The 21057-nt window shown below is 42.7% G+C and overlaps 3 protein-coding genes and 1 non-coding gene across 6 annotated transcripts; 1 reads left to right on the top strand and 3 right to left on the bottom strand.

Moving 5' to 3' along the window:
* Positions 1-394: 394 nt before the first annotated feature.
* Positions 395-6203, bottom strand: LOC143331574 (protein tyrosine phosphatase type IVA 2-like). 3 transcript variants are annotated; one of them, XM_076748590.1, is made up of 8 exons: positions 6096-6203; positions 5075-5210; positions 4855-4980; positions 4013-4750; positions 3824-3916; positions 3285-3415; positions 2869-2943; positions 395-2726 (listed from the first exon to the last, which is right to left on the bottom strand). In XM_076748590.1, the coding sequence occupies exons 4-8, from the start codon at positions 4106-4108 to the stop codon at positions 2615-2617; spliced, it is 507 nt and encodes a 168-aa protein (XP_076604705.1). In that variant the 5' UTR covers positions 4109-4750; positions 4855-4980; positions 5075-5210; positions 6096-6203; the 3' UTR covers positions 395-2614. The 3 variants fall into 3 exon arrangements, with proteins under 3 accessions (XP_076604705.1, XP_076604707.1, XP_076604706.1); XM_076748592.1 differs by having other exon boundaries at positions 5927-6100; XM_076748591.1 differs by lacking the exon at positions 6096-6203 and adding an exon at positions 5689-5978.
* A 1222-nt stretch (positions 6204-7425) lies between these two features.
* On the top strand, positions 7426-13273 carry LOC143331610 (gap junction beta-4 protein-like). Its single transcript, XM_076748673.1, has 4 exons — positions 7426-7558; positions 10187-10398; positions 11740-12041; positions 12130-13273. The coding sequence occupies exons 2-4, from the start codon at positions 10228-10230 to the stop codon at positions 12470-12472; spliced, it is 816 nt and encodes a 271-aa protein (XP_076604788.1). The 5' UTR covers positions 7426-7558; positions 10187-10227; the 3' UTR covers positions 12473-13273.
* An 853-nt stretch (positions 13274-14126) lies between these two features.
* Positions 14127-14208, bottom strand: trnas-gcu (transfer RNA serine (anticodon GCU)). Its single transcript has one exon. It is a non-coding gene; the product is annotated as a tRNA-Ser (tRNA).
* Positions 14209-15276: 1068 nt separating this feature from the next.
* Positions 15277-18229, bottom strand: marcksl1a (MARCKS-like 1a). The gene is made up of 2 exons (XM_076748674.1): positions 17912-18229; positions 15277-16654 (listed from the first exon to the last, which is right to left on the bottom strand). The coding sequence occupies exons 1-2, from the start codon at positions 17993-17995 to the stop codon at positions 16115-16117; spliced, it is 624 nt and encodes a 207-aa protein (XP_076604789.1). The 5' UTR covers positions 17996-18229; the 3' UTR covers positions 15277-16114.
* Positions 18230-21057: the final 2828 nt, after the last annotated feature.

Here is a 21057-nt window from a genome sequence, read left to right as displayed (position 1 = left end):
ATCACTGCAGCCAGAGGCAATCCTCACTGTCTCTCTCACTCACACACACGCACACACATAGGATTCACTGAAGTCAGGTCAGGTCAGGCCCAGCCTCACGTTGGTCAGCTGCCATTTTACAGCTACAGCACTACATGCAGTCCACCGACTGTGACCTGGACCTGCTGTTGAAGCAGCCTGGCAGCTTGTTAAGTTTAATTAACAAATATTCATATTATATCATATTGGGTCTTAATCTGAAATTATTTTCAGAATTTGATCAATTTTATGCAAACAGGCTTTTATATTAAATGTTACATGTGGCACCTCCACGTTTTCTCAACTCACCACAAAGACAGACACATTGAACTAGACTGAGGGTGGGCTCCACAATACTTTCCGCAACACGCCACAGTTACAGTACTAAACACTTTAATTTTCTAAGAGGACTGATAGATTTTTTTCAAGCAGACACACATTTCACAAAGAAACACTGTGCAGTCAATCAATAAATAACAAGTACAAAGGGATAAAAGGTACAAGGAAAGAAAAGAAAACCTATAGAAAAAATAATAACATCACAAAGACCAACAGCATCTTACAAACACAGCAGCTGACCAGACAGCTAGAGAAGTGCATAGACGGTATACAAGAAGTGGACGAAAGCTTCTGGGTCTGAAAAGTGAAGTTACGCGCAAGTGTCTTAAACCTGCATTCTCTCTAACGGCCTGCAGGTGGCGACTCCACTGGTTGCAAAAAGATTATATAGAATTCTTGGAGAAAATGACCCAACTTCAGTTTCCTGACAGTTTCCTAATGAGTTTACGGTCTGATTTTTTTTTTTTTTAAATTTGGTAATTATAGTCCCATTCAGAGTAAATCAGACAATAAAGCAGAGTTTGCTGTAGCATGAGGCCACCTTGCGATTGACAGTTTGTGACCTGGGCAACCTGAATCCATGACACTGTACATTTAAAGAGGTGCAAACTTGTTATTTGTTGTCCATGTTTTGGTTGTATGAAACTGTTCAGCGTTAGGTTGAACCAAATTATAATCAAAGTAGTCCGCTGTTCAGCCTAAATTAGCCAATCACAGTTAATGTAAATAAGATGCCCCTTGCTGAGCAAGCATGCTAGCACTCAATCTCAAGGCTTCAGGACGGCAGTCCATGTACCAATGTGCGATATCATGGTGGCTACGTCCACTTCTTTTATACAGTCTATGAGTAAGTACAGAGCTGAAGATAGACAAGAGCTATGGCCACTAAGGTTTCAGTGGCAGACATGTTGGCTCCACAGTCCCATTCCATGGGGGTTGTAATAGGAATACAGAAAGTGTTCAGGAGATTGTCCCGTTAGTAAATTTAGCCGGGGCACCAAAATCTACATTCGTACTACTTAATATTTTGCTGCTTCTTTATCATCCTACAGAGTAGATGCTCATGTGTTTGCATGGAGCCTACTATGATTCAATAGTACATTCTGGATTGTTATCACACAATGACCACCCAATGTATATATAATCTATGCTAAACTGTTAGCGGGAAGACTAATATCACATACTGTATCCATCGTACACTACAGCTATACAGCACTGGGGCCAATGAATTACTGGGGACATACTGATGATTAGATTTGTGTTCTTTACACCTGACAGCTAACGGGACAATCTACCAAAACCTTAAAGTGTTCATTTATAAATACATTCACCAACTGAACCTTTTAACGTTGGCCATCTTGACTTTGTGGCATCATGAAGGACAGTGTCAAACATTTACAGCCAACACAAGTTTGTTCTAGAGAAGCAGACTGTGCCCCTATGACTCTGACTTGACACATACAATAGGTAGGTAGATCATATTGTTGTTTAATATAGCATACGTCACATGTGCATCAAACAGAGAGCACTTTTTTTTTAAAATTCTTTTTAAAATTTTACTCTTCTTTAAGCAAACCTCTTAAATATTGTATGTTTTCTAACTTGCTTTATCATCTGTGCCAAATTCTGACATTGATTTGGTCGATAAGAAAAGATCTGAAAAAGTTCATCAGTCTGAACCCCTGTGTGGATTGATGTGCAATAAACCAGCAAGCCTCTGAAAGCACATACTGCCAACTATTTATTCAGCATTAGTAGTACTGTGGTGTAGAACAAATACCAAGCTCCAGAGCAGTTTACCGTCACAGGAATAATCAATCAACTGTCAAACATGATCGCCTACTGACACAGAATGTTCTATAATGTCTGATCCCGATGTCAAAGTTGTAACGTCCTTTAACATCGACAGCATTTACCGTAGCTGCACTTGTAACAGTGAATAGAGAGGGAGACGTTTGGAATGAATGACTTCTGATTTCACAGTGATTTTGCTGACAGTTTAAATTAACTGTGTTTATCTGTGGGGTTTCCTTTTAATGGGAGAAGTATTTTTACTACAAATTAAGGTGAGGTTACAGATTTTCAAAACCTCGATGTGAGGTCCTTGAATATTTGGGAATACATGAAGCGCTCTGAATAATTTTAATATGCTTGAATGTTACCAAAGACTTTAGCTAAACAAGGCAACTTTCCATGAACATCAAAGAGCGAAAGTCTCCTGTGAAGCTGCGGTGAAGATGTATGGGGTTGTGGATTCCTACTGTATACAGCAGCTCTGTCCGTTGGCATCTTTGGAGCGCAGACACAGTTTAGCTTTGTAGTTTTCCAGGTAAAGTAGCTGCTTGGAGTTGAACGCTCCTCGACGCTTCCTGACAACATAAAAGAAATGTGCTCAAAACAGGAAACAACATTGATAAAAAGGAGTGATGGGAATGATTCTGAAGAGTACAGAGCAAGTGTTTGGACAATCATGTAAAATGGACAACAGCAGAATCACTGTTTTGTACTCACAGTCTTATGAAGTGCACAGCATCTTCATATTCCATCCCACACTCAATCAGAGCCAGGGCCACCAACACAGGAGCTCTGAGGAGAAACAAGGAATAGATTCAAATGTACAGTCATGTGATTGGCCAACTGTCTTATGGCCCTGCATGAAGGGCAGACTTCAACTCAGTTTATGCCATAGTTTACTTTGGGCCCCTGTAGCTATAGATCAAAGCAGCATGGCAGCGGTCTTAATACTGTGCAACACCACAACTGACAATACAAGCCTGGTCTAAACAACATTCTGTGTGTATCAGCAAAAAAAAAAAAAAAAAACTGAAACAACGCAAGACTTGGGAGGATATGAATTCATAACTTAGCTATCCATTCAAAGGTAGTAAACACGGTTACGTTAAATCCTGTGACTACATCTTACTTACCTTCCAAGTCCAGCAACACAGTGCACAGCCACACAGCTCCCAGGCTCCTCTCTAAACTTTGTCTGTAACAGGTTCAGCCAATCATCAACCACCTGCTCTGGGGGGGCAGAACCATCATCAAACGGCCAATCCTGGAAGAGAGACTGAGTCGTTATTCGATCTCACTGATGTGTTGCAGCCAATGTGATCATTTTTGTTTTCATGATCAATGTATGGTTTGACTGACTGGATGTTTAGACTTTGGGAAGTTTCTGTATCACAGAAAGATTTTTAAATCTTTTCTTGGGTCCAGAATGTTCCAGAAGTGTCTACAGTGTTTCAGTCATTGTTCAGTTGCTGTGCCAACAAAGCCCAGCACCAGTAACCTTTTAAGATCAGCTGATGGCCTGCTGTGCCTGCTGGCCTGAGGTTTCTTTGGAGATGAGGTCCATTTTATTATTGTACATAACATAGCTGGATTTGGAATTTCCATGTTTTCAGACTTCTTTGTCTGTAAGTAAATGAGCAGGCTTAATCTGGTGTGCATCTATGTCACTTACCAGGACTTGTATGCCTTCTTGTTCCACTGGCGTCTTGTCATACGTTGCAGCACACACTCTCACCAGGGTGTTTACTCCATATGCCTTCAGATCCTACACATCAAAACACACTTGTTAGCATGTAACTGTTACTTCCTATAGAAAGAAAATGAACGAGAGATGTAATTGAATTTTTAAAACGTGTTCTACCTCTATAAACCTGCCCAGTTGTGCATTGGTGGGGTTGTGCGTAATGAGGAATCTCAGGCAGTCATAAGAGATTTCTACTGGAGCTGGTCGGTTCATTTTTACACCCACAAAGGTTTGAAGAAGAAGAAAAGATGAGGAAAGTACTGTGCTTCTGAGTCTTCAAAGGAACTAAAGTGGACGTTTTCTGATTGTTTTAAAAAAAAATCTTTCAATTAAAAGAAAAACTTAACTTAAGAACCAAAATTTAAAAAACACTTTACAATGAATGCCACCAAATTATGCATTCATGTGATTTATGGGAAAAGAAAGTAAATAAAACATTCCTTTGGTGACAATTCCTAGTCTGAATTAAAAACAAAAATGACACGATAAAATTCTTGGGAAAGAAACAAGGGGGAAAAAAATCTAAAGTTTTCTTGGCAATGAACAAAAAAGACTAAATTGGCTTGGTTAAAAACTCAAAAATGAAAATCTAGCAGAGTGGAATCAAAAAGACCGGAGAGAAGACACCCAAAGTCCAAAAGAAAAAAAACTGGAGACAGATAAAGATCCGTCCTTCCTTTCTTTCAAATCTATTAGCCCATTCAGAGAAGCCCTGTGTGTATCAGAGCAGAAGAAGAAAGGAAAAATATGAGAGGGCGAGAGCTGTGAGAAAACTCCTCCTCTACTCCCCAGGACAGCTGACAGGCTGAAGATTGGCTTGTCTTCATATGGGTTGAACAGGATGGCAGTAAGGACCTATGAGGACAGGGACAATATTTTTTAACCAATATATGGTCATGGACTGAAATCAAATCAATATTTGTCTCACCACTGACACCACCAGCCTTCAGACTACACACCTGTGTGTGTGAATGGCAGTGTTTGTGCCTAGCTTGTGTCTCCTGTTCACTTGTCCACAATAAGCAGCAGGTGCTGGGCTTGGCAAAACTCCCCTCCAAGCCTCGCAAACGCCATACATGTGCAGCCTAAGAGAGGGATGGAGTAATGAATTACAAGCCTGACAGCTACTCATCTGAACTGTACGAGAGTGGAGCAGTGCTGCAGTGGTCACACACTCACTGTGATGAGAGCTGAGGAGATTGTTCATTGAGCGGACACAGGAAAATGTGACGGCTCCGGGATGTAGACACACCATTGATGATGATGCTGCTTTTCTGGGTCCTGGCTGACAACGGCCCGCTAGCTTGTTGCTAACCTGCGGCATAAAGAAAAACATGTTAATACTGCTCAGGTCACCTTACCTGAATTTAGTAGCTAGCTTCCTGCATTTAAGGCTACGTGTTTGTGAGAAAATGAGAAAAGCGTGGCCATTAGCTCATGTGTTGATATCCCGTATACATAGTGGTTAACTCACACCAGGCAGCTTGTATCTCTGCATAGCACAACAACATAAAATACAAGAGCTGGTTTTACTCCATTAGAAAATAACGGAACGTAACAAAGCTAACGGTGCTCAGCTAAAGACAAACTGTGTTACGGCTCAGAGATCTAACGGTAGCTAATTTTACACCTGCAAGTAAACAGTAATGTACAGTAACGTTACAACGTACATATTGTTAGGAGCTCAATATTAGGCTAGCCTATCATTCCCTGCCTGTGCAGTAGTATATTAGCTAACACTGTGTTCACAGACTGTCAATGTTAGCTTGGGCGATGTTCTAACGTGAACTCACCATGGATGTTACCTTATTAACGAAAGCCAGCTAGCTTAACGTTACTAGTAGCTGTTTAAAGGAACACACATCACTGCAACTTACACGTTACGATACCAATTATAAGCTAGTTTAAGACAAAATGTCAGCACATGATTTAGAAACTACGTAATATTACTAGGCTATTCAACAACGCCATCTGTCATTAGAGGCTCCGCCGCCAGCCAGGTCACATAAAAACAGGTCAACAACCATGTACCCAGAGTAAACAGCAAGCTAACGCTTCCAGGCTACAGCATTCGCCGGTTCTCAATAACAGCCAGATGACAGCGACCACAGTGGCCTCGTTAACACAGACATCATTAAGTACACAATAGTAACAGTTGCTACATCGACGTCAAACACACACGACTGACATAGCTACTTACAAAACGCAGTAGTTTCGCGAAAAATCCAGACGCTTCTAATAGCAGAGAAGAGTCTGCGACGGAGACATGTTGAACAGAAATGTCGAGTTAGCTACAACGAACATCACCACTTCCGCTCGCACGCCTTCAATGATAAAACGGATAAAGAAAGCGCGCGTTGCACGGTTTTGAAAAAGCAGGACCATTTTAATTTGTAGACAGATCTCATGCACTTCCGGTGTTATTCAATCTGTCTGCTGCTAACTTGAAGGTAATGCCGGTTTAAAAATTGACCGAGCGCCCTGGGCAACCTAATTTGATGCTGTTTTGTTTTACAAAAGTGCTGTTTAATGCATTTAATATGCGAGATCAGGTTTATTCATTTATCTATCTAAATCACATTTTTATCTGTTTTGTCCCGGCAAATTTCTTTAAAGTACTGTATCACTGAATAAAGCTGCAAGCGGACCAATTCTAATGTAGTCAGATGTTGGGCTGTTTGCATGTGTTTTCTGTCCGTTTAGAAGGTTTGCAGCCTTGCCTTTCTATACTTGCCTCCCTGGTGGTGTGTGGTTTATCACTGAGGACAGTCACTGCTAATATGCCTGCCATCAAAGCCTCTTGTGTGACCTCTAACCTTTAGTCTGCTGGTGTGACATCATTTTCTAGAAAGGTTTAAACCTATTCACCTGTACCCATTGTTCCACTTGATTTGATCAAACATCCTTACAAATGAAAAACATTTGTCACAAATCATTTTTCAAATCATTTTCCCCTCATTTTCACTCTCACACAGCTTATGAACACTTTCCAGATTTCCCTGTTTCATCATGTCCCTTTGCATGATTTTGCTTCTATAATGCATTTGTTTTATTTTATGCTGCCATAACATACCACTCTATTTCAAATAAGCTGCTGAATGTAAGGGAAACGGAATGTATTTCATTCTGCTGGTCTGTCTACCATTTGAACGCATCGCTCAGTGTAAAACCACATTTGCATCGCTCCCAGTGTAACAACACAGAGGGTGTGGCATCTCCCTCCCTCTCATTCTTCCTTACTCCTTCTCCTACTCTCTCTCTCTCTCTCACACACACACACACACACACACACACACCACAGGCATTTTGGTTGGCAAGGACAGATGTTCTTTCTCCCTGCTCCTCACATGTGCTGGGGTTTTTTACCTATTTATGAGGTGTAAGGTTACATGGCTTGTAGGGAGTGGAGCCTCCCTGTGTCAAACTGACAAGACAGGGCATGTAAAGTCTGTGTGTGCGATGACGTAGCAGCTGCTGAATCTGGTTTGGCAGGATTTCTGAGGGAAGGGCGGGAGAGCAAGGAAAGACACAGAGAGAAAAAGGAGCTGAAGAGTTGAAACTGGTTTTTCTTTCACTGTATTTAACTTTACTGTTGCACGTTAAGCTTCTCCAGCTGGTGTGGACATATTGGGTTTGGGTGTTTGAGCCAGGTTTCAACACTAGGTAAGGTTGCTTTTGTTTGATTTTTATTAACTTCAGTGTATCACGAGGTTTAAGGCAGTACGGTAAAGAGGAGACTGTAGCCAGCAGTGTTTGAATTTAACACAGGCTCAGGTACAGTAATGTATTTTTCCTTATTTACTCTAAAACAAAGGCAGATACAAGTTGTTATTCATGTCAACAAAAGGAAAAAAAACACCATCCTTCCCACTAAAAGGAAAGACACAATGGACGGAACCTTTTCCTACTCCTATGACTAAGACACAAACTTCGAGAGTGGCAGGATATTGAGCAATCAGTACAAAGAAACTACTTCAAAAAGCAAAATGTGGTGTTCCTATATATGTGGATTACATAACTTTCATTACTGTATATGAACATCTACGGTTTTATTTGCCCAAACATCCTTCATCCCTTCAAGCAAACAATAGTTCTTTCAACTCATCATTCACATATTTTGTACCAACAGTCACTGCCTGAGGTCAAAAACACACATTTTACTGTAGAATCCAAAATAGTCTGATCATAATTAAGGTGAGTGAAGGCAGCTAGGTGTCACTTACTGGACCAGATCTGATGTTTTAATAAAAGATCAACATCAAGTCACATCAAAAGCTGTATCTTATTTATCTTACATGACAGCTATAAACTATGCATTGATTAGTCCAGAGTTTAAAGCGTTAACACTGAAAAGTCTGAGCCACTCCTATTTAGTCAAATCTAAATATTTTACTCTTTCCTAAACAGTGCGTGATCCTGCACTGCTCCAGAAACCAGGAGTAAGGATGGTGTTCCCATCCGGATGTTTTTTTATCTTCATGACCAGTAATGTGGTGATACATGAAAAGAAAACAGGGCAGTTTATGGTTTCAAGCATGATCATTGTGAGAAAAACAACCAACAAAATCTAGTTTTCAGAGAAGCGTTTTTCCATTTGTATGAAAAACTCTGTCCTCACATGACTTGTAGGTCAACACACAAACAATGAAATACTGAACTAGAGTTTACAGTTGTTGTGTTTTACTAGTATGCAGTATAGAAAAAGAAGACACAGTGTTTCCATCAATGCTAGCCCATATGTACCTATGGAAACCACCAGTGCACAATAGAAAATTTGTGCACTGATTAAATTTTATTTGCAAGGACAAAGATATCTTTGTTGAACACACACAACCCAGTATCTAAGTAACAAAAACTCTGACACCACACACATCTGCCAGGAGAGCTATGATGGAAGATATATTTATACTGGACTAAAGACACGAGGCTGCTTCATTCATGAGCCTCATTACCGCCGCACGCATGTTAGCATTTCCACTGTGTCCATTCAGCACAGCAGACAAACACGCAGCAACAAAAAGAGCAGTGACGCCCATTGTCCACACACACGGCAGCTGTGTGGACAGAATCAACAGGGTACAACCCCTGTATCCAATGCAAAATGACGTCACACAGTAACTTAAGATAGCTTATGGTTATGTGTATCAACGTAAGAGCCAGCTTCACAGTGGCCTGCCTGCTGGTCATACAGCACACTGTTAGCAAGCCAATGTTTTCTGCCTGGTAATTATGCGCAGAATGGACTAGTTTGCATTAGCAACACAAGTTTTTGCATAAACTTTGCAAAAATGGCAGCGGGGAGATAATGTGCTTCCGCCTGTTGGTCAGGAGTAGTTGCAAGGCAATCAGTCGAGACTTCAGTAAGTCAGTGATCCCAGCCAAGAAATAGTCTGGCAGCAGCAACTTGTTGTTTTTACACTTTGATTTTTTTTTTTTTTTTTTTTTTTTTTGTACCGATCAAACAAACCAGATTGAAAGCAGAGCTTTAGAGGTGCTGGTAGACACATTTTGTTTTCTTTGAACAGAGCCAGGCTAGCTGTTTCCCTTTGTTTCTAGTCTTTGTGCTAAGGTAAGATAACTGGCTGCTAGCTGCAACTGTATATTTTTCTTGAATTGTTGTCAAAGGGATAAAGGTGGGTCCTTAAACATTCAACCATTCCTTTAAATTGAGGGTTAGTTGTTCATCTGTCGGTTTAGAAATTATTTCAGCACTATCTTGTCAACATTTTCCATGTCAGTATTAAAAAAAGAAATGTTCATGTAGATTCATCCATCAGCCTCTGCAGACAGCCGACAGACGTTCATTTTCCACCCTGAGTGTAACATGATTCTGTCGTCTCTGGCCTGTTTACATCTTGTCATGGTTACTGAAGCATGGACTTGCATTAGTGAGGGGCCTGATAATATTAATAATCCTGAATAACAATCTATGAAGCTTTAAAAAAGTCAGCAGGCTTTTTCAACTCAGTGGACTCAGCCAAGAAACATCATCAGACATGACATGAAACGATGTTTCTACCTATCTCTCCAGGCAAATCTGCACTTTACAAACAATTTCATTCAAGCCCATGCAAGCTCTACGTCAGACACACCGGTTTCGGGTGCAGTTACTTGCATCTGTTGGCTTGGGCGAGATTGGACTGATAGATTTGACTTGATTATTGTCATAGAGAGCAAAGTCAGTTAGAAGCAATATCTTCCGACATCTCACAAGTAACTCAGCTATGATCTGTTCTTATCTTAAGGATGTGGCAACATAACCCTCTTTTCTTTCTTCCTCTCTTTTACAAGGTGCACTTGCTTCTCTCAGCCAGGCCAGTGCAGCAGTAGGGATGAACTGGTCGGGACTGGAGAGTCTGCTGAGTGGAGTCAATAAATACTCCACTGCGTTTGGGAGGATCTGGCTGTCCATGGTGTTTGTGTTCCGTGTCCTGGTGTTTGTGGTGGCAGCGCAGAGGGTTTGGGGTGACGAGAGCAAAGATTTTGTGTGTAATACTCGACAGGTAAGAGGGAGGAGATACACTGGTTTGTCTGTGGTCACACTTTGCATGGAGAAATCACTTTCCCACTAGGAAACACCACATTAACATCAAACCAGCCTAAAGTTTTTACATCTAGAGTTTGCTTGCTCAATCAGTTGATGAGTTGGTGAATTTGGTTTCTTTTCACACGGAGAAAAGTCCAAGTGAGCAAAAATGCAGCATTACAAGCAATGTGAGAATGTTAACTTCAGTCACTGGTCAGATGTGTCTGGGGTGGGCGCAAGAATGTAAATAGAGGAAGAAGGTCCTGAAGGAGGCTCAGTGACCAAACACAGCGTACTACGTTTTACTATTCCAAGTCCGACCTCAATTCACTCTCCAACTAGCTGCTAGCAACTGTTGCATTTGCTCATCTGTATCCCACTATGCAAAGCACACCTGGCTCCAACTTGCAGAATAGGCCTAACAGATTATGGTCAGATCACGTTCCCCCCACAAACAAACCCTTCCAGAGTTCATTTGGAATCAGACCAAGACCATCTCCTCTCAAGGGTCTCAGTCCAGCTGTTTGGTCCTAACCAGGGTTCGACCCAATCATCCCAACAATGGGAAAATGCACCATGGATCATTTGAACTGAGCTGAAAAGGTTAGGTGTGGAAGCACCCTTAATGATGAAATCTGGTGCATTTAAAGACTGTCCTGACTGTTTCAATTCAATTTTGTCCTTTCCTATTTTAATGTGTCTCTGGAGGAGCCCTGTACGAGCTCGGTATTCAGTGCAGGCAGCCTTACCAAAGAAATGGACTGATTTTGTCAGACTTTAGCACATTTGTTATGTCATTGACAAATAAATCATCTCTGTCTATTTGTTGAGTAACTCTGTTAGGTTCACATGCAAATGTTTCAGCATGTAGAACACACGGTAACCGGTGGGCAGTCATCACTCTGCTGACTTTATTTTTGTCTGTAAGTCTTGTAGGAAAAAAGTTCTGCTGTTGAAATGTTCATGTTTTTCTTGTTTGTTTTTTAAGATTTATGTCTATTATTATGTCTTGCCCCTACCAAGTTTCAATGCATTGTAGCTTTTCACCAGTATAGAGGCATTATAACGTTCATCACATCCTCCTGGCAGCACTAGTGGTATTGTTTTGTATTTATCATTTCATGACAGTTGCATCAGCTACGGTATTAAATAAAGTATTGCCTCTTTGAAACTCTTCGGTTCCTTGATATTATCTCTGGTACAAATACAACAGCCTATGCTATCACTCATTGTACCCATCTGAGACGCCACAGTCATTACAGAAAAAGCCATTGCAGTATGTTTTTTTTTTTCTAAATTTCTTTTGCTTTGTTTCCAGCCTGGCTGTACCAACATCTGCTATGACCACATCTTCCCCATCTCCCACATCCGTCTGTGGGCGCTGCAGCTGATTTTTGTCACCTGCCCGTCTCTGATGGTGATGGCTCATGTTAAATACCGCGAAGGAAAGGATGCAAAATATGTGGTGCTGCACCAAGGCTCTCACCTGTATGCCAATCCTGGCAAGAAGAGAGGGGGGCTGTGGTGGACCTATCTGCTGAGTTTGGTGTTAAAAGCTGGATTCGACACATCATTTCTTTATATTCTGTACCGGATATACCATGGATATGACCTGCCCAAGTAATGCTCATATGACTACAGAAAACATGAAAAATGAAAAGGTGATCATCTATTGGGTGCCTTTAACGTACTCTATCTTTTCTTTTAGGTTATCCAAGTGTTCACTGGACCCATGCCCCAACACCGTTGATTGCTTCATCAGTCGTCCGACAGAGAAGAAGATCTTCATGCTGTTCATGGTTGTATCCAGCGCGTTGTGCATCTTCATGTGTATCTGTGAGATGATTTATCTCATCGGCAAGCGCATCTCCAAATTGTTAAGGATCCGCCACGAAAACGAGAGGCTTCTGTTTGCTGAGCAGCACGAGCTCACCAACATGGCCCTACCCAGGTCCCAGTATCGCAAGACTGATCCAACGCTGGCAGAGAGCCAGATGAGTTTAAACAGGAGGGAGAAGATCAAACCTACTAGTGCAAGTACAACCTTGTAGGACTCAGGGGTCACTAAAACTTGATTTTGTTTCTAATGGGTGGAAACAAGAGGAGTGCAAGTTACCTGATAAAGTTTTTAAACCAAAAGACTGATTAAAGGACGGATCCTGTCCCCCACCTGAACATGAAACCTTCATGACGCTCCTTTGGAAGTGTCTCCAACACTGGCCAGCTGTATGTTGCAGGACACTGTTAAAGAAGAGGACTACTATAGTATTACTATGTTTGTGATATTTCTGACTTTGAGCCACAGATGTGGTCACATTATGGCTGACTGTACAAAGAGAAACATCCAGGAGCTGGCTTTTATAGCTCAGTGGGTAACTTTGATTTAATGTAACACCTTGATGTAAGTAATGTAAATGACTGTATCTTCAACACTGTAAATAGCTTTATTGCTTGTGTGACTGAGAAAACGATGACATCCAGTGCTGTCTGCATTCATGTTTCTTCCACTAAAGGGACCAAAATCCCACTTCAGAATTGGATTAACTGATCAAGGTTAATTTTTAACCATTGATTGGTTCAGAGAGGCTCATATCTGCTTTTCTGACAACCAGCTGATTCATTGGTCTATCCTCTGAAGGGGGCTGCATTATAAGAATTCAAAAATTACACTGAGATTCACTGTTATTTCATTTTCATCGTGTAGTGTGAGTAAAGAGAGTGAACCTGAAGCTGCAGTCTTACTGTACAAGCTGCGTTTAATCCCCAGACACAGAGCAGACTACTCTGTTTTGACTATGAGTCGACTGGAATGTCATCATGTGGTCCAATAGTTTCTATTAAGACTTGTTATTTTTGACCCGTTAAGTCCAACAGTTGATTAGCTGTAAAATAAAACTGCTGATCAAGCTCAGTCTCTCCATTGTATTTCATTGCAGAAGGGTCTATTTTATTCAGAAAGTCAGGGTTTGTATACACAGTGTGATGCTGCACTTAATATCAGCGACAACCTCACTAGAGAAAATGAAGGCTTCAAAAAAAAAAAAAAAAAAAAAATCAAATTTAATCAATATAAGTTATCTTAACAGTGACAGTGAACCAGCATGAACAGTAGCAGGACCCTGATACTGAAACAGCTGAATGGACATTAATTTTACATTTTACACTGTAAATGTTCCTAATGTGACACAATGTTTTCATTGAAATAACATATTGTGTAAATGGATGCATTCATTTTACAAAACATTATGAAGCAAATGTCCACATACACATAAGTAATTGTCTGCTAGAGATGCTCACATTCAAAATTTGACTGGAGATAGTTTCGTGGTTATCTGTTACCACTAGATGGCAGCATTTCCAAAGTCAGATAAACCAAATTCTTTCTATCTATCTACACGTTATCAAAGTAAAATAAAAATAAAAACCAAGTACGGACGGCGTGTATTGAGGGGTCTAAACACAGCTGTTCATATGAACGGCGCGGGTACCCCAAACATACGGACAAAAACCGACAGTGCTGCCTTCAAGCGCTTCTTGAAAACCGTTAAAATGTACTTTTTCTACCCATTTGCCGCTGGCAGCGGTTGAATATTAATATAAAGTATTAGCTCTATAGAGCTAACCGAATCCTAATCTACACTGTTAATGCAGTCCATATTTACATACCAGTATAGTGCAGCTGGCGCAAATAGAAAACATTCACTCCGACGAGGATGGGATTCGAACCCACGCGTGCAGAGCACAATGGATTAGCAGTCCATCGCCTTAACCACTCGGCCACCTCGTCCCGAGAAGATCCGCCTGCAGCCTTCAAAAAACTACTATGACTGTACGTAAACGTCGCACCATTAGTTCGTTTGACATTTTCACGCACGTTTAATGCTCTTAATGTATCTTAACGTGTTGCGCTAAAACGTGTTTAAAGAAATTCATTTCGACTCCTTGTTAAAAGGTCGTTTCAATGGAGTACGAGTCTTCACATAGACACAACGAAAGACAAAGCTAAAGCCCTGGCGAATCACCAAACACTCAAGTATGTGCTGACAGGTTTATAAGCGGAACAACAGGGTGCAGATTTATATCGACCTACAGTACGTGTGTCTGTCCACCACAGGGAGCCAGAGACCACCAAACACAGCATTTTAAACTTCTAATGTGGAGTTTCAGTGCTAAGTGAGACTTTTACTCAGCATCTGGTGACATGTCAAACATGCTGCCATAATTAATTTAACGTTATCTAAGAATTCCTATGTACCCTCTCACTCATGTCTCCAGCTGTGTCCACAAACTGATTTTAAGGATTCAAAGGTTTATTTTACATATATATATATATTCAAATCATATGTAGTGAAATGCAGTACGGCGTGGCCCTAATGTTGTGAAAAAAGATTTTGAAATATGGTTAAGGTCAAAAATTAAAGATTAAATATGACTATATGCAATTATCTGTAGTTTCTATTGGTGCAGATTTGACCTTTTCATGGTATTATAAGCTGGACAAGGATGAATAAAATATGACTGAAGTCCACACATCCTCTATACTTGATGCTCACCATAAATCAACATTACACCCTTTTTTTTGTCCTGTCCAGATTCCCCAAGAAACATCCAGGTTTTCTAGCTGGCTCCAACTCACTTAATGATGTAAATGTTTCTATGTTTATGTCTCATTTAATCTAAATTGTGGCTGATTTTTTGAACTTATTCTTACGTACTTACTCATCCAAGTCTTTTCATGCATTGCTTTTATGATGCAAGTGATGCATGACATAATAACTGACCCAGCCTCCTCATAAAAACTCACCTACTCGATCAGTGCGCGTTGAGGTGCGAATCACAAGGCCGAACACAGACAGAGGGGATCGAACATTTATTTACCCTTATTAAAAGTTACAATAAAACCATTAACATCTTCAAACGATAGCAAAATAAAAGAGAACCAAAAATATTGGCCAAAACATATTTACAGAGACAGTTTGCAGATAAAAAGCTCACATTTTGTACACAATCCCAACCCCTGCATCATAGACTCTGAAATGTGAACACTGCAATACTCAAGAAGCTTGAATGTGGTTTTAGCCAGAAAAAGAATCAAAATGCACGAACAAAGACATAGCTCTTTTTCCACCTCCCCTCCTCGATTTTCACTTTTCTATACATGACAAAATACTTGAAATTTGGGGGTAAAACATAGGAATGTAGAATTCTAAAAATCAATAAGATCATTTGAAAGGTTTATGTGTCCATATAACAGTCATTTCGAGAGGAGATGGTCTGCCCCGCTCCGCAACGGTGACGATTTTTAGATCCCAAAAAAAGATGAGAAAGAAAAATGTTATAGGGCTGCCACGCTGTTAAAAAGGATGCTTCTCCATGAATTGGGAAAATAAGTCAGTATTCCTGATTCGCTCCACATCCAATCCATTACCTTCGCCACGCGCCAGTCTCTGTGTGTACCATGAGGGGGCGACACAAGCCGACGCTTTCATCATGAGAGGGCCCGGTGAGATTCCGTCTGTCGTAGAACTAATAAAAAGGCAGTGAACTGGTGGTTGAATCAGCAAACGTGATATATCCTTTGTCTTCTTTTGTAGTTTTGTTTATAACTTTAAGAACGTGGCACGAGTCTCTCATATATATATTTATATATTTTAATCTTGGAAAATCAGTTCAGGTGCCGTGGCGGGGTGCAGTCACTCTGCCTTGGCCTCGCCCTCGGAGGCTGCAGGTGTCGTGTCCTCGGCGGGGGCGGCCTCCTCGGCGGGGGCGGCCTCTGTGGGTGGGGCCTCCTCTGCTGCCTTGGTCTCTCCCTCAGGTGCAGGTGCAGCCTCGGCATCGGCGGGGGCGGCCTCGCCCTCTTTGGCCTCGGTGGCCGGCGTCTCCTCTTTGGTTTCCTTGGCCGCGTGGCCGTTCTCCTCGGGCTTGTCCTCGGTCGTGGGGGAGGTGGCCTCCTCTTTGCCCTCCTCGCTGCCCTTCTTGCTCTTTTTCAGTGAGATGCCCTTGAACTTGAAGGAGTTCTTCAGGGAGAACTTCTTCTTCTTTTTGCCATCCTTGGCGGCCTCGCCCTCCGCTTTGACAGCCTCGCCCTCGGCTGCAGGAGCAGGCTCAATGGCATCCCCGGCACTGGTTTCGCCCTCCTTGGCTGGTTCGGCTGTTCCATTCCCATCTGCAGCAGCCACTTCCCCATCGGGCTTGGCTGACACATCGCCGTTAGTCTTGACATGGCCGTTCTCCTGCAGAGAAGAAGACTCATTAGCCACGGATTAAAATAATCAAACTGGGTCAGAATGAACACGCTGAGTGGCAAAATCACTCAAATATACAGATGGATAAACTGTAGATGAAATGTGTACTAACACTCCAAATAAATCTAAAGAGATCTGGCATATGACAGATTAGCATTAGCCCATTTACTCCAATAGTTAATCCATGTTATACTTGAGGAAAGCTGCTTGCCCTGACAGTGGTTGGGTGGTGGTGGTGGTGGGGGTGAGGGGAACTAAAAGTCATGCAAACAGCTGTTTGCATGACTTTGAGCAGACACGTGGGGGCAGTAGAGCTGCATCTAAACGTCATCACAGCCAGTGAGCTGGGGAACAAAGGAATCCCCGTGAAACCTGCTTTCTGCGCTCATCCAGGAGCTGTAGCTCACATCCACCACAGCTCCCTGCATGAGCTCAGCGTGGCCAGACTCCAGCCAGCACAACAAAGACAGTCTACATTCAATTCACCTACAGAGCCGATAACGACAGGAGAGAAGGGTTTTTTTTTTTAAGTCTACAAGTCGGTCAACTCCAACGACTCAAGTTCATCAACATACATGAACTGGCACCACGCTAAAAGCTCTTCTGATCTGAGTCAAGCCCCCATTTAACTCTTCCAGCAATCAACATTTTATAGCTACAAACCTCTCTAACCTAGTTGAACTACATGTGAATAACCGCATGCATGAAAGCGGGGCAGAGGGTTTGAATCGGCGCCTTGTTTGCAGCTCCGCAACATGCGCCCCCAGCAGAGCGCATTTGCATCCTTTGCACCGTCTGCCTCGCATCTTTTGTTCGACGTGAGGGCGACTCTAGCCCCCGACCACAGCCAACTCATGACAGAAAACACGGTCCGAACACACGTTTGGGTCACAATCTGCCACTGTGGCGTTCAACGTGCGGCTGAATTGCCACCATGGGAGCAGCAGACGGAATTAACAAAAGACAGGTCTGGTGCGCGCGGAGCGGGGACGAGCATGGCCACTCGACGGCTGCTCTGCTGGAGGTCCCCCGGATTTTAGACAACCTGTTTTAGCTTGGTTCAAACTCAGTGAGTGTACAGCCATGTGGTGACCAGACGGCTGGGTCGGCTCTCAGTAGCAAAGAGCATCAGCTCGGCTCCCATCGCAGCCCTCAGCCCCGCCGTGGCAACCCATGCTGCCAGTGGGCGTTGGGTGCCATGTGGCCCCCCGCTGATGCTGGGCATGTCAGGCCTGATTCACTCACCTGGCCGTTGGCTTTGGCAGCAGCAGGGTCGGCGGCGGCTTTCCCCTCAACAGCTACTCCACCCTTGGACAACTGGGCACCCATTTTTTTTTCTCCTGTAGGTGATTGGAACAAAAAATAAAATCGAAAAAGAAAAACCTCGAGGAGTTCTTGAGATTTAAAAATCCAGCTCTGGGATAGGTGCGATCTTGCCCAAAAGAGGTGAAAAATCCGACTGGATCTCCTTCTCCCTTGTAGGTCTGGATACGAGAAGATCCCCCTTCTGTGAGTGCTGACCCCACGGCTGCTGAGCTCAAATTAAAGGATGTCGGTGATAAGACTGTGCGTGTTTCAACCGCGCCTCAAAATCGACCAGAGTCTCCTCCCATGGGCGTGACAGGCGGGCTTCGTCCAATCTGCAGCCGGGGGACGGGCCTCCTTCAGCCCCCTGTCACTGCAACAGTCTGCTGCTCAACTTGGATGATCAGCAAGACTTTTCCGCCGTTTCAGATGACTGGAGGATTTTGGCCATTTAAAACTTTTACAACTTTGCTCATAAACTTAACGTAAACTCCGCACTTGTTACAAGAAACTGAGATCTGATCACAGAGATGTCCCTTCATGCAGATGTCATTTCAATAACATGTATAAAAGGAGAGAAAAGATGTCATAAACTCACTGGTGCTGACAGCTTTCTTAACTGGCAGAACATTTTGCTATTAAGAACCTTTAAAATCAGCTGGTCTGGGAAGGAACTTCACTTTTTGGTTGAGCTGCTCACAGCCCTGCATGATAAGGAATTACAAATCGGCATCTTTTAGCTGGTGAGGCTGAGGCAGAGATTATTCCAACCTTATGATTTGCAGACTCTCCTCACCGTTTCACCCTCGTATACAATTTCTGTGATGATAATCTCAACTTCTGTTCAAGTTTAAAGTGACTTCCTTTAGCTCAAATCCTCAAATGATCTCGGTGATTCGATTTTTCTGTGCTGAAAACACAATCTGAATGAGCGGCAAGGAATTCATTAATGGGTTTTGAGTGACAGGGCCGACTTTCCGAGAGTAAACTCGTTACATAACGCAGCCAGCTCCGCATCCACTGGAGACCTTGCGATGGCACTGGGGCTGCTTTGTCACAGACGCAGACAGGGAGACAGTGAATCAGCCTGTCAGCCAGTAATAAGGTCTCTTGGCCAGATGAGTGAATCCCACGATCGCAGCGATGACACTGCAAGTTTTGGGAGCCCAAAGTTGATGGGTTCCTCTTGTGATCCAGCGAGGTCAGGGTTCATACGTTTTAAGCTGAGTTATGACTGCTTCCACAGACTGGCCAGTCATGGAACAAGGCTACACATGCATTTATACATGCCAGCCGGCTCATTTTCAAGCCGTTACTCTTAATTCTGGCAAACTTAACCAAATTATCCCTTCTTTCCCAACAACAAGGCCCTCATTTATCCCACAGATGAACCCATGTTAACAGAACGACTCTCTGTCTGCTTGTCATCTTTATAGGCCTTCATTAAGGGGAATTTACGATTTCCTCTTATTAAAGTCCCATATTCTTCGGAGGCATCCCTTTATGGCTCCATATGTCTCTTTCTCCCACTTCGTCGTTCTGTTGTTTCCACCAATCTGCTGGCACGCAGGAACGACCCCTCCACACATGCACACGCTCACACAAACATGTCACAGCCGTGGTATGCGAGGCATGCATACGCCACCCGGAGAATGATCTCCATCCATTCAGTGGGCTGAACTTCCCACAGTGGAATACACCCCCGGGGGTTCAAAATGTGCAACCCCCACCCCTCTTAGCCAACCACCACCACTCCATACATTCTCCCAAACTGAGTCAAGAAGGAGAACAACATGTGTGAAAGATGTTTTTAACCCCCACCTCAGCAGCCAGCGTGCACATAGCTCAATCATGGCTTTGGAATTCCTCATTGCTGTCTGATGTGGGGCGTCATTGTGATGAGGTCCATACATTAAAGATGTCACATTTCAAAGGGATGCTCCTGGTTTGATCAGCACAAGAAAGAGATGTTTTCACAGCAGGGCGTCCAAACCTCCGCCGAGAGTCCAGACCGCAGGTTTATCACTCATTTACAGTGAGGGAAAGTAACAGTACATCTACTCAAGTACTTGTATCCCCATTGTATGTTATGTTTTACTCCTACTTCATTTCAGAGGGAAATATTTTATTGTATTTCAGTGCTGACAGCAGACTTTAAATTGATAAGACTCTCATGTCTGAACGCTAAGCATGAAGCTACAGGCAGCAGTTAGCTTAGTTTAGCATGTATGACAGGTTTTGTATGGGTTAAAGCAACAAGATATAACATATTAAAAGCCAGCTTTAAGGTTGCTTAGATGGATTTCGCTAGTTTGGGACAAAGACAGGCCAGCTGCTTCTCGACTTGGCCCGCTGGCCACATCTACATATTTAGTGTACAGAGATGATTTTCTCATTTAACTTTCACCAAGAAGTTCAAAGTTTTACAAACATATTCTTCTTTCGTGCGGACACAGCCTTCAGTTTTTTCTTCTTCACCCATCTCTGTGTTTAAAACATACCAGAGAAAAGCTGAATCTGCAGCGAGTCCTGACAAAAGGACGGCTTATTCATTACGCACACACACTTGTAGTACACACATTGTGATGATGACAAAGCCTGATTTCCTTGAAAAAAAAAATGAGATTGTGGCTGGAGGACTTCCTCTGGCCTTGGCCTTCCTACTTATTTCTGTCACGTTTAACACGGTGCTTCTTCTCCTCTTCACATACTTTTCCCCCTCTGAGCTGGTCAAAGCCCCTGTTTGTGTGGTTGCCCATTTTTCATGCCCTGACACAGGATGAGCTCTCAAATCCAACTAAAAGCCTCCATTGTCTCCCTCTCTCTGCAAGCCAACTGATGAGCATCACAAGTAGAGAGAGAGCGAGAGAAAAGAAAAGAGAGGGGCACTCGAGCGAGGGAGAATATCCAGAAACACGTTTTTGAGGTTCCTTTTGCTTCAGCGAGGAGAAAAGTTATCTTTGTGACAGTCACCTTGAACAGATCACTTGAGCATATCAGCGTGATGAATATGTAATTTCCCAGGGTTCCTCAGTTCCTCAGCCATTCATGCATACACAATCACAAAAACAAGAGCGCAGGCTGCT

This window comes from Chaetodon auriga, chromosome 14, assembly GCF_051107435.1.
Source record: "Chaetodon auriga isolate fChaAug3 chromosome 14, fChaAug3.hap1, whole genome shotgun sequence".
Classification (NCBI taxonomy): domain Eukaryota; kingdom Metazoa; phylum Chordata; class Actinopteri; order Chaetodontiformes; family Chaetodontidae; genus Chaetodon; species Chaetodon auriga.
Note: the sequence above shows the minus strand (reverse complement) of the source record. Positions and strands in the feature narration are given on the sequence as shown.

What these genes read in the sequence shown, in the direction of transcription:
- LOC143331574 (XM_076748590.1), bottom strand. Translation starts at nt 4,108, where the DNA reads ATGAACCGACCAGCTCCAGTAGAAATCTCTTATGACTGCCTGAGATTC. An exon ending in AACTGGGCAGGTTTATAGAG is followed by an intron (nt 3,917 to 4,012) that starts GTAGAACACGTT and finishes TTTGATGTGTAG; the next exon opens with GATCTGAAGGCATATGGAGT. An exon ending in TGTGTTGCTGGACTTGGAAG is followed by an intron (nt 2,944 to 3,284) that starts GTAAGTAAGATG and finishes GTTTCTCCTCAG; the next exon opens with AGCTCCTGTGTTGGTGGCCC.
- LOC143331610 (XM_076748673.1), top strand. Translation starts at nt 10,228, where the DNA reads ATGAACTGGTCGGGACTGGAGAGTCTGCTGAGTGGAGTCAATAAATAC. An exon ending in TTGTGTGTAATACTCGACAG is followed by an intron (nt 10,399 to 11,739) that starts GTAAGAGGGAGG and finishes CTTTGTTTCCAG; the next exon opens with CCTGGCTGTACCAACATCTG. An exon ending in CATGGATATGACCTGCCCAA is followed by an intron (nt 12,042 to 12,129) that starts GTAATGCTCATA and finishes CTTTTCTTTTAG; the next exon opens with GTTATCCAAGTGTTCACTGG.
- marcksl1a (XM_076748674.1), bottom strand. Translation starts at nt 17,995, where the DNA reads ATGGGTGCCCAGTTGTCCAAGGGTGGAGTAGCTGTTGAGGGGAAAGCC. An exon ending in CTGCCAAAGCCAACGGCCAG is followed by an intron (nt 16,655 to 17,911) that starts GTGAGTGAATCA and finishes TCTTCTCTGCAG; the next exon opens with GAGAACGGCCATGTCAAGAC.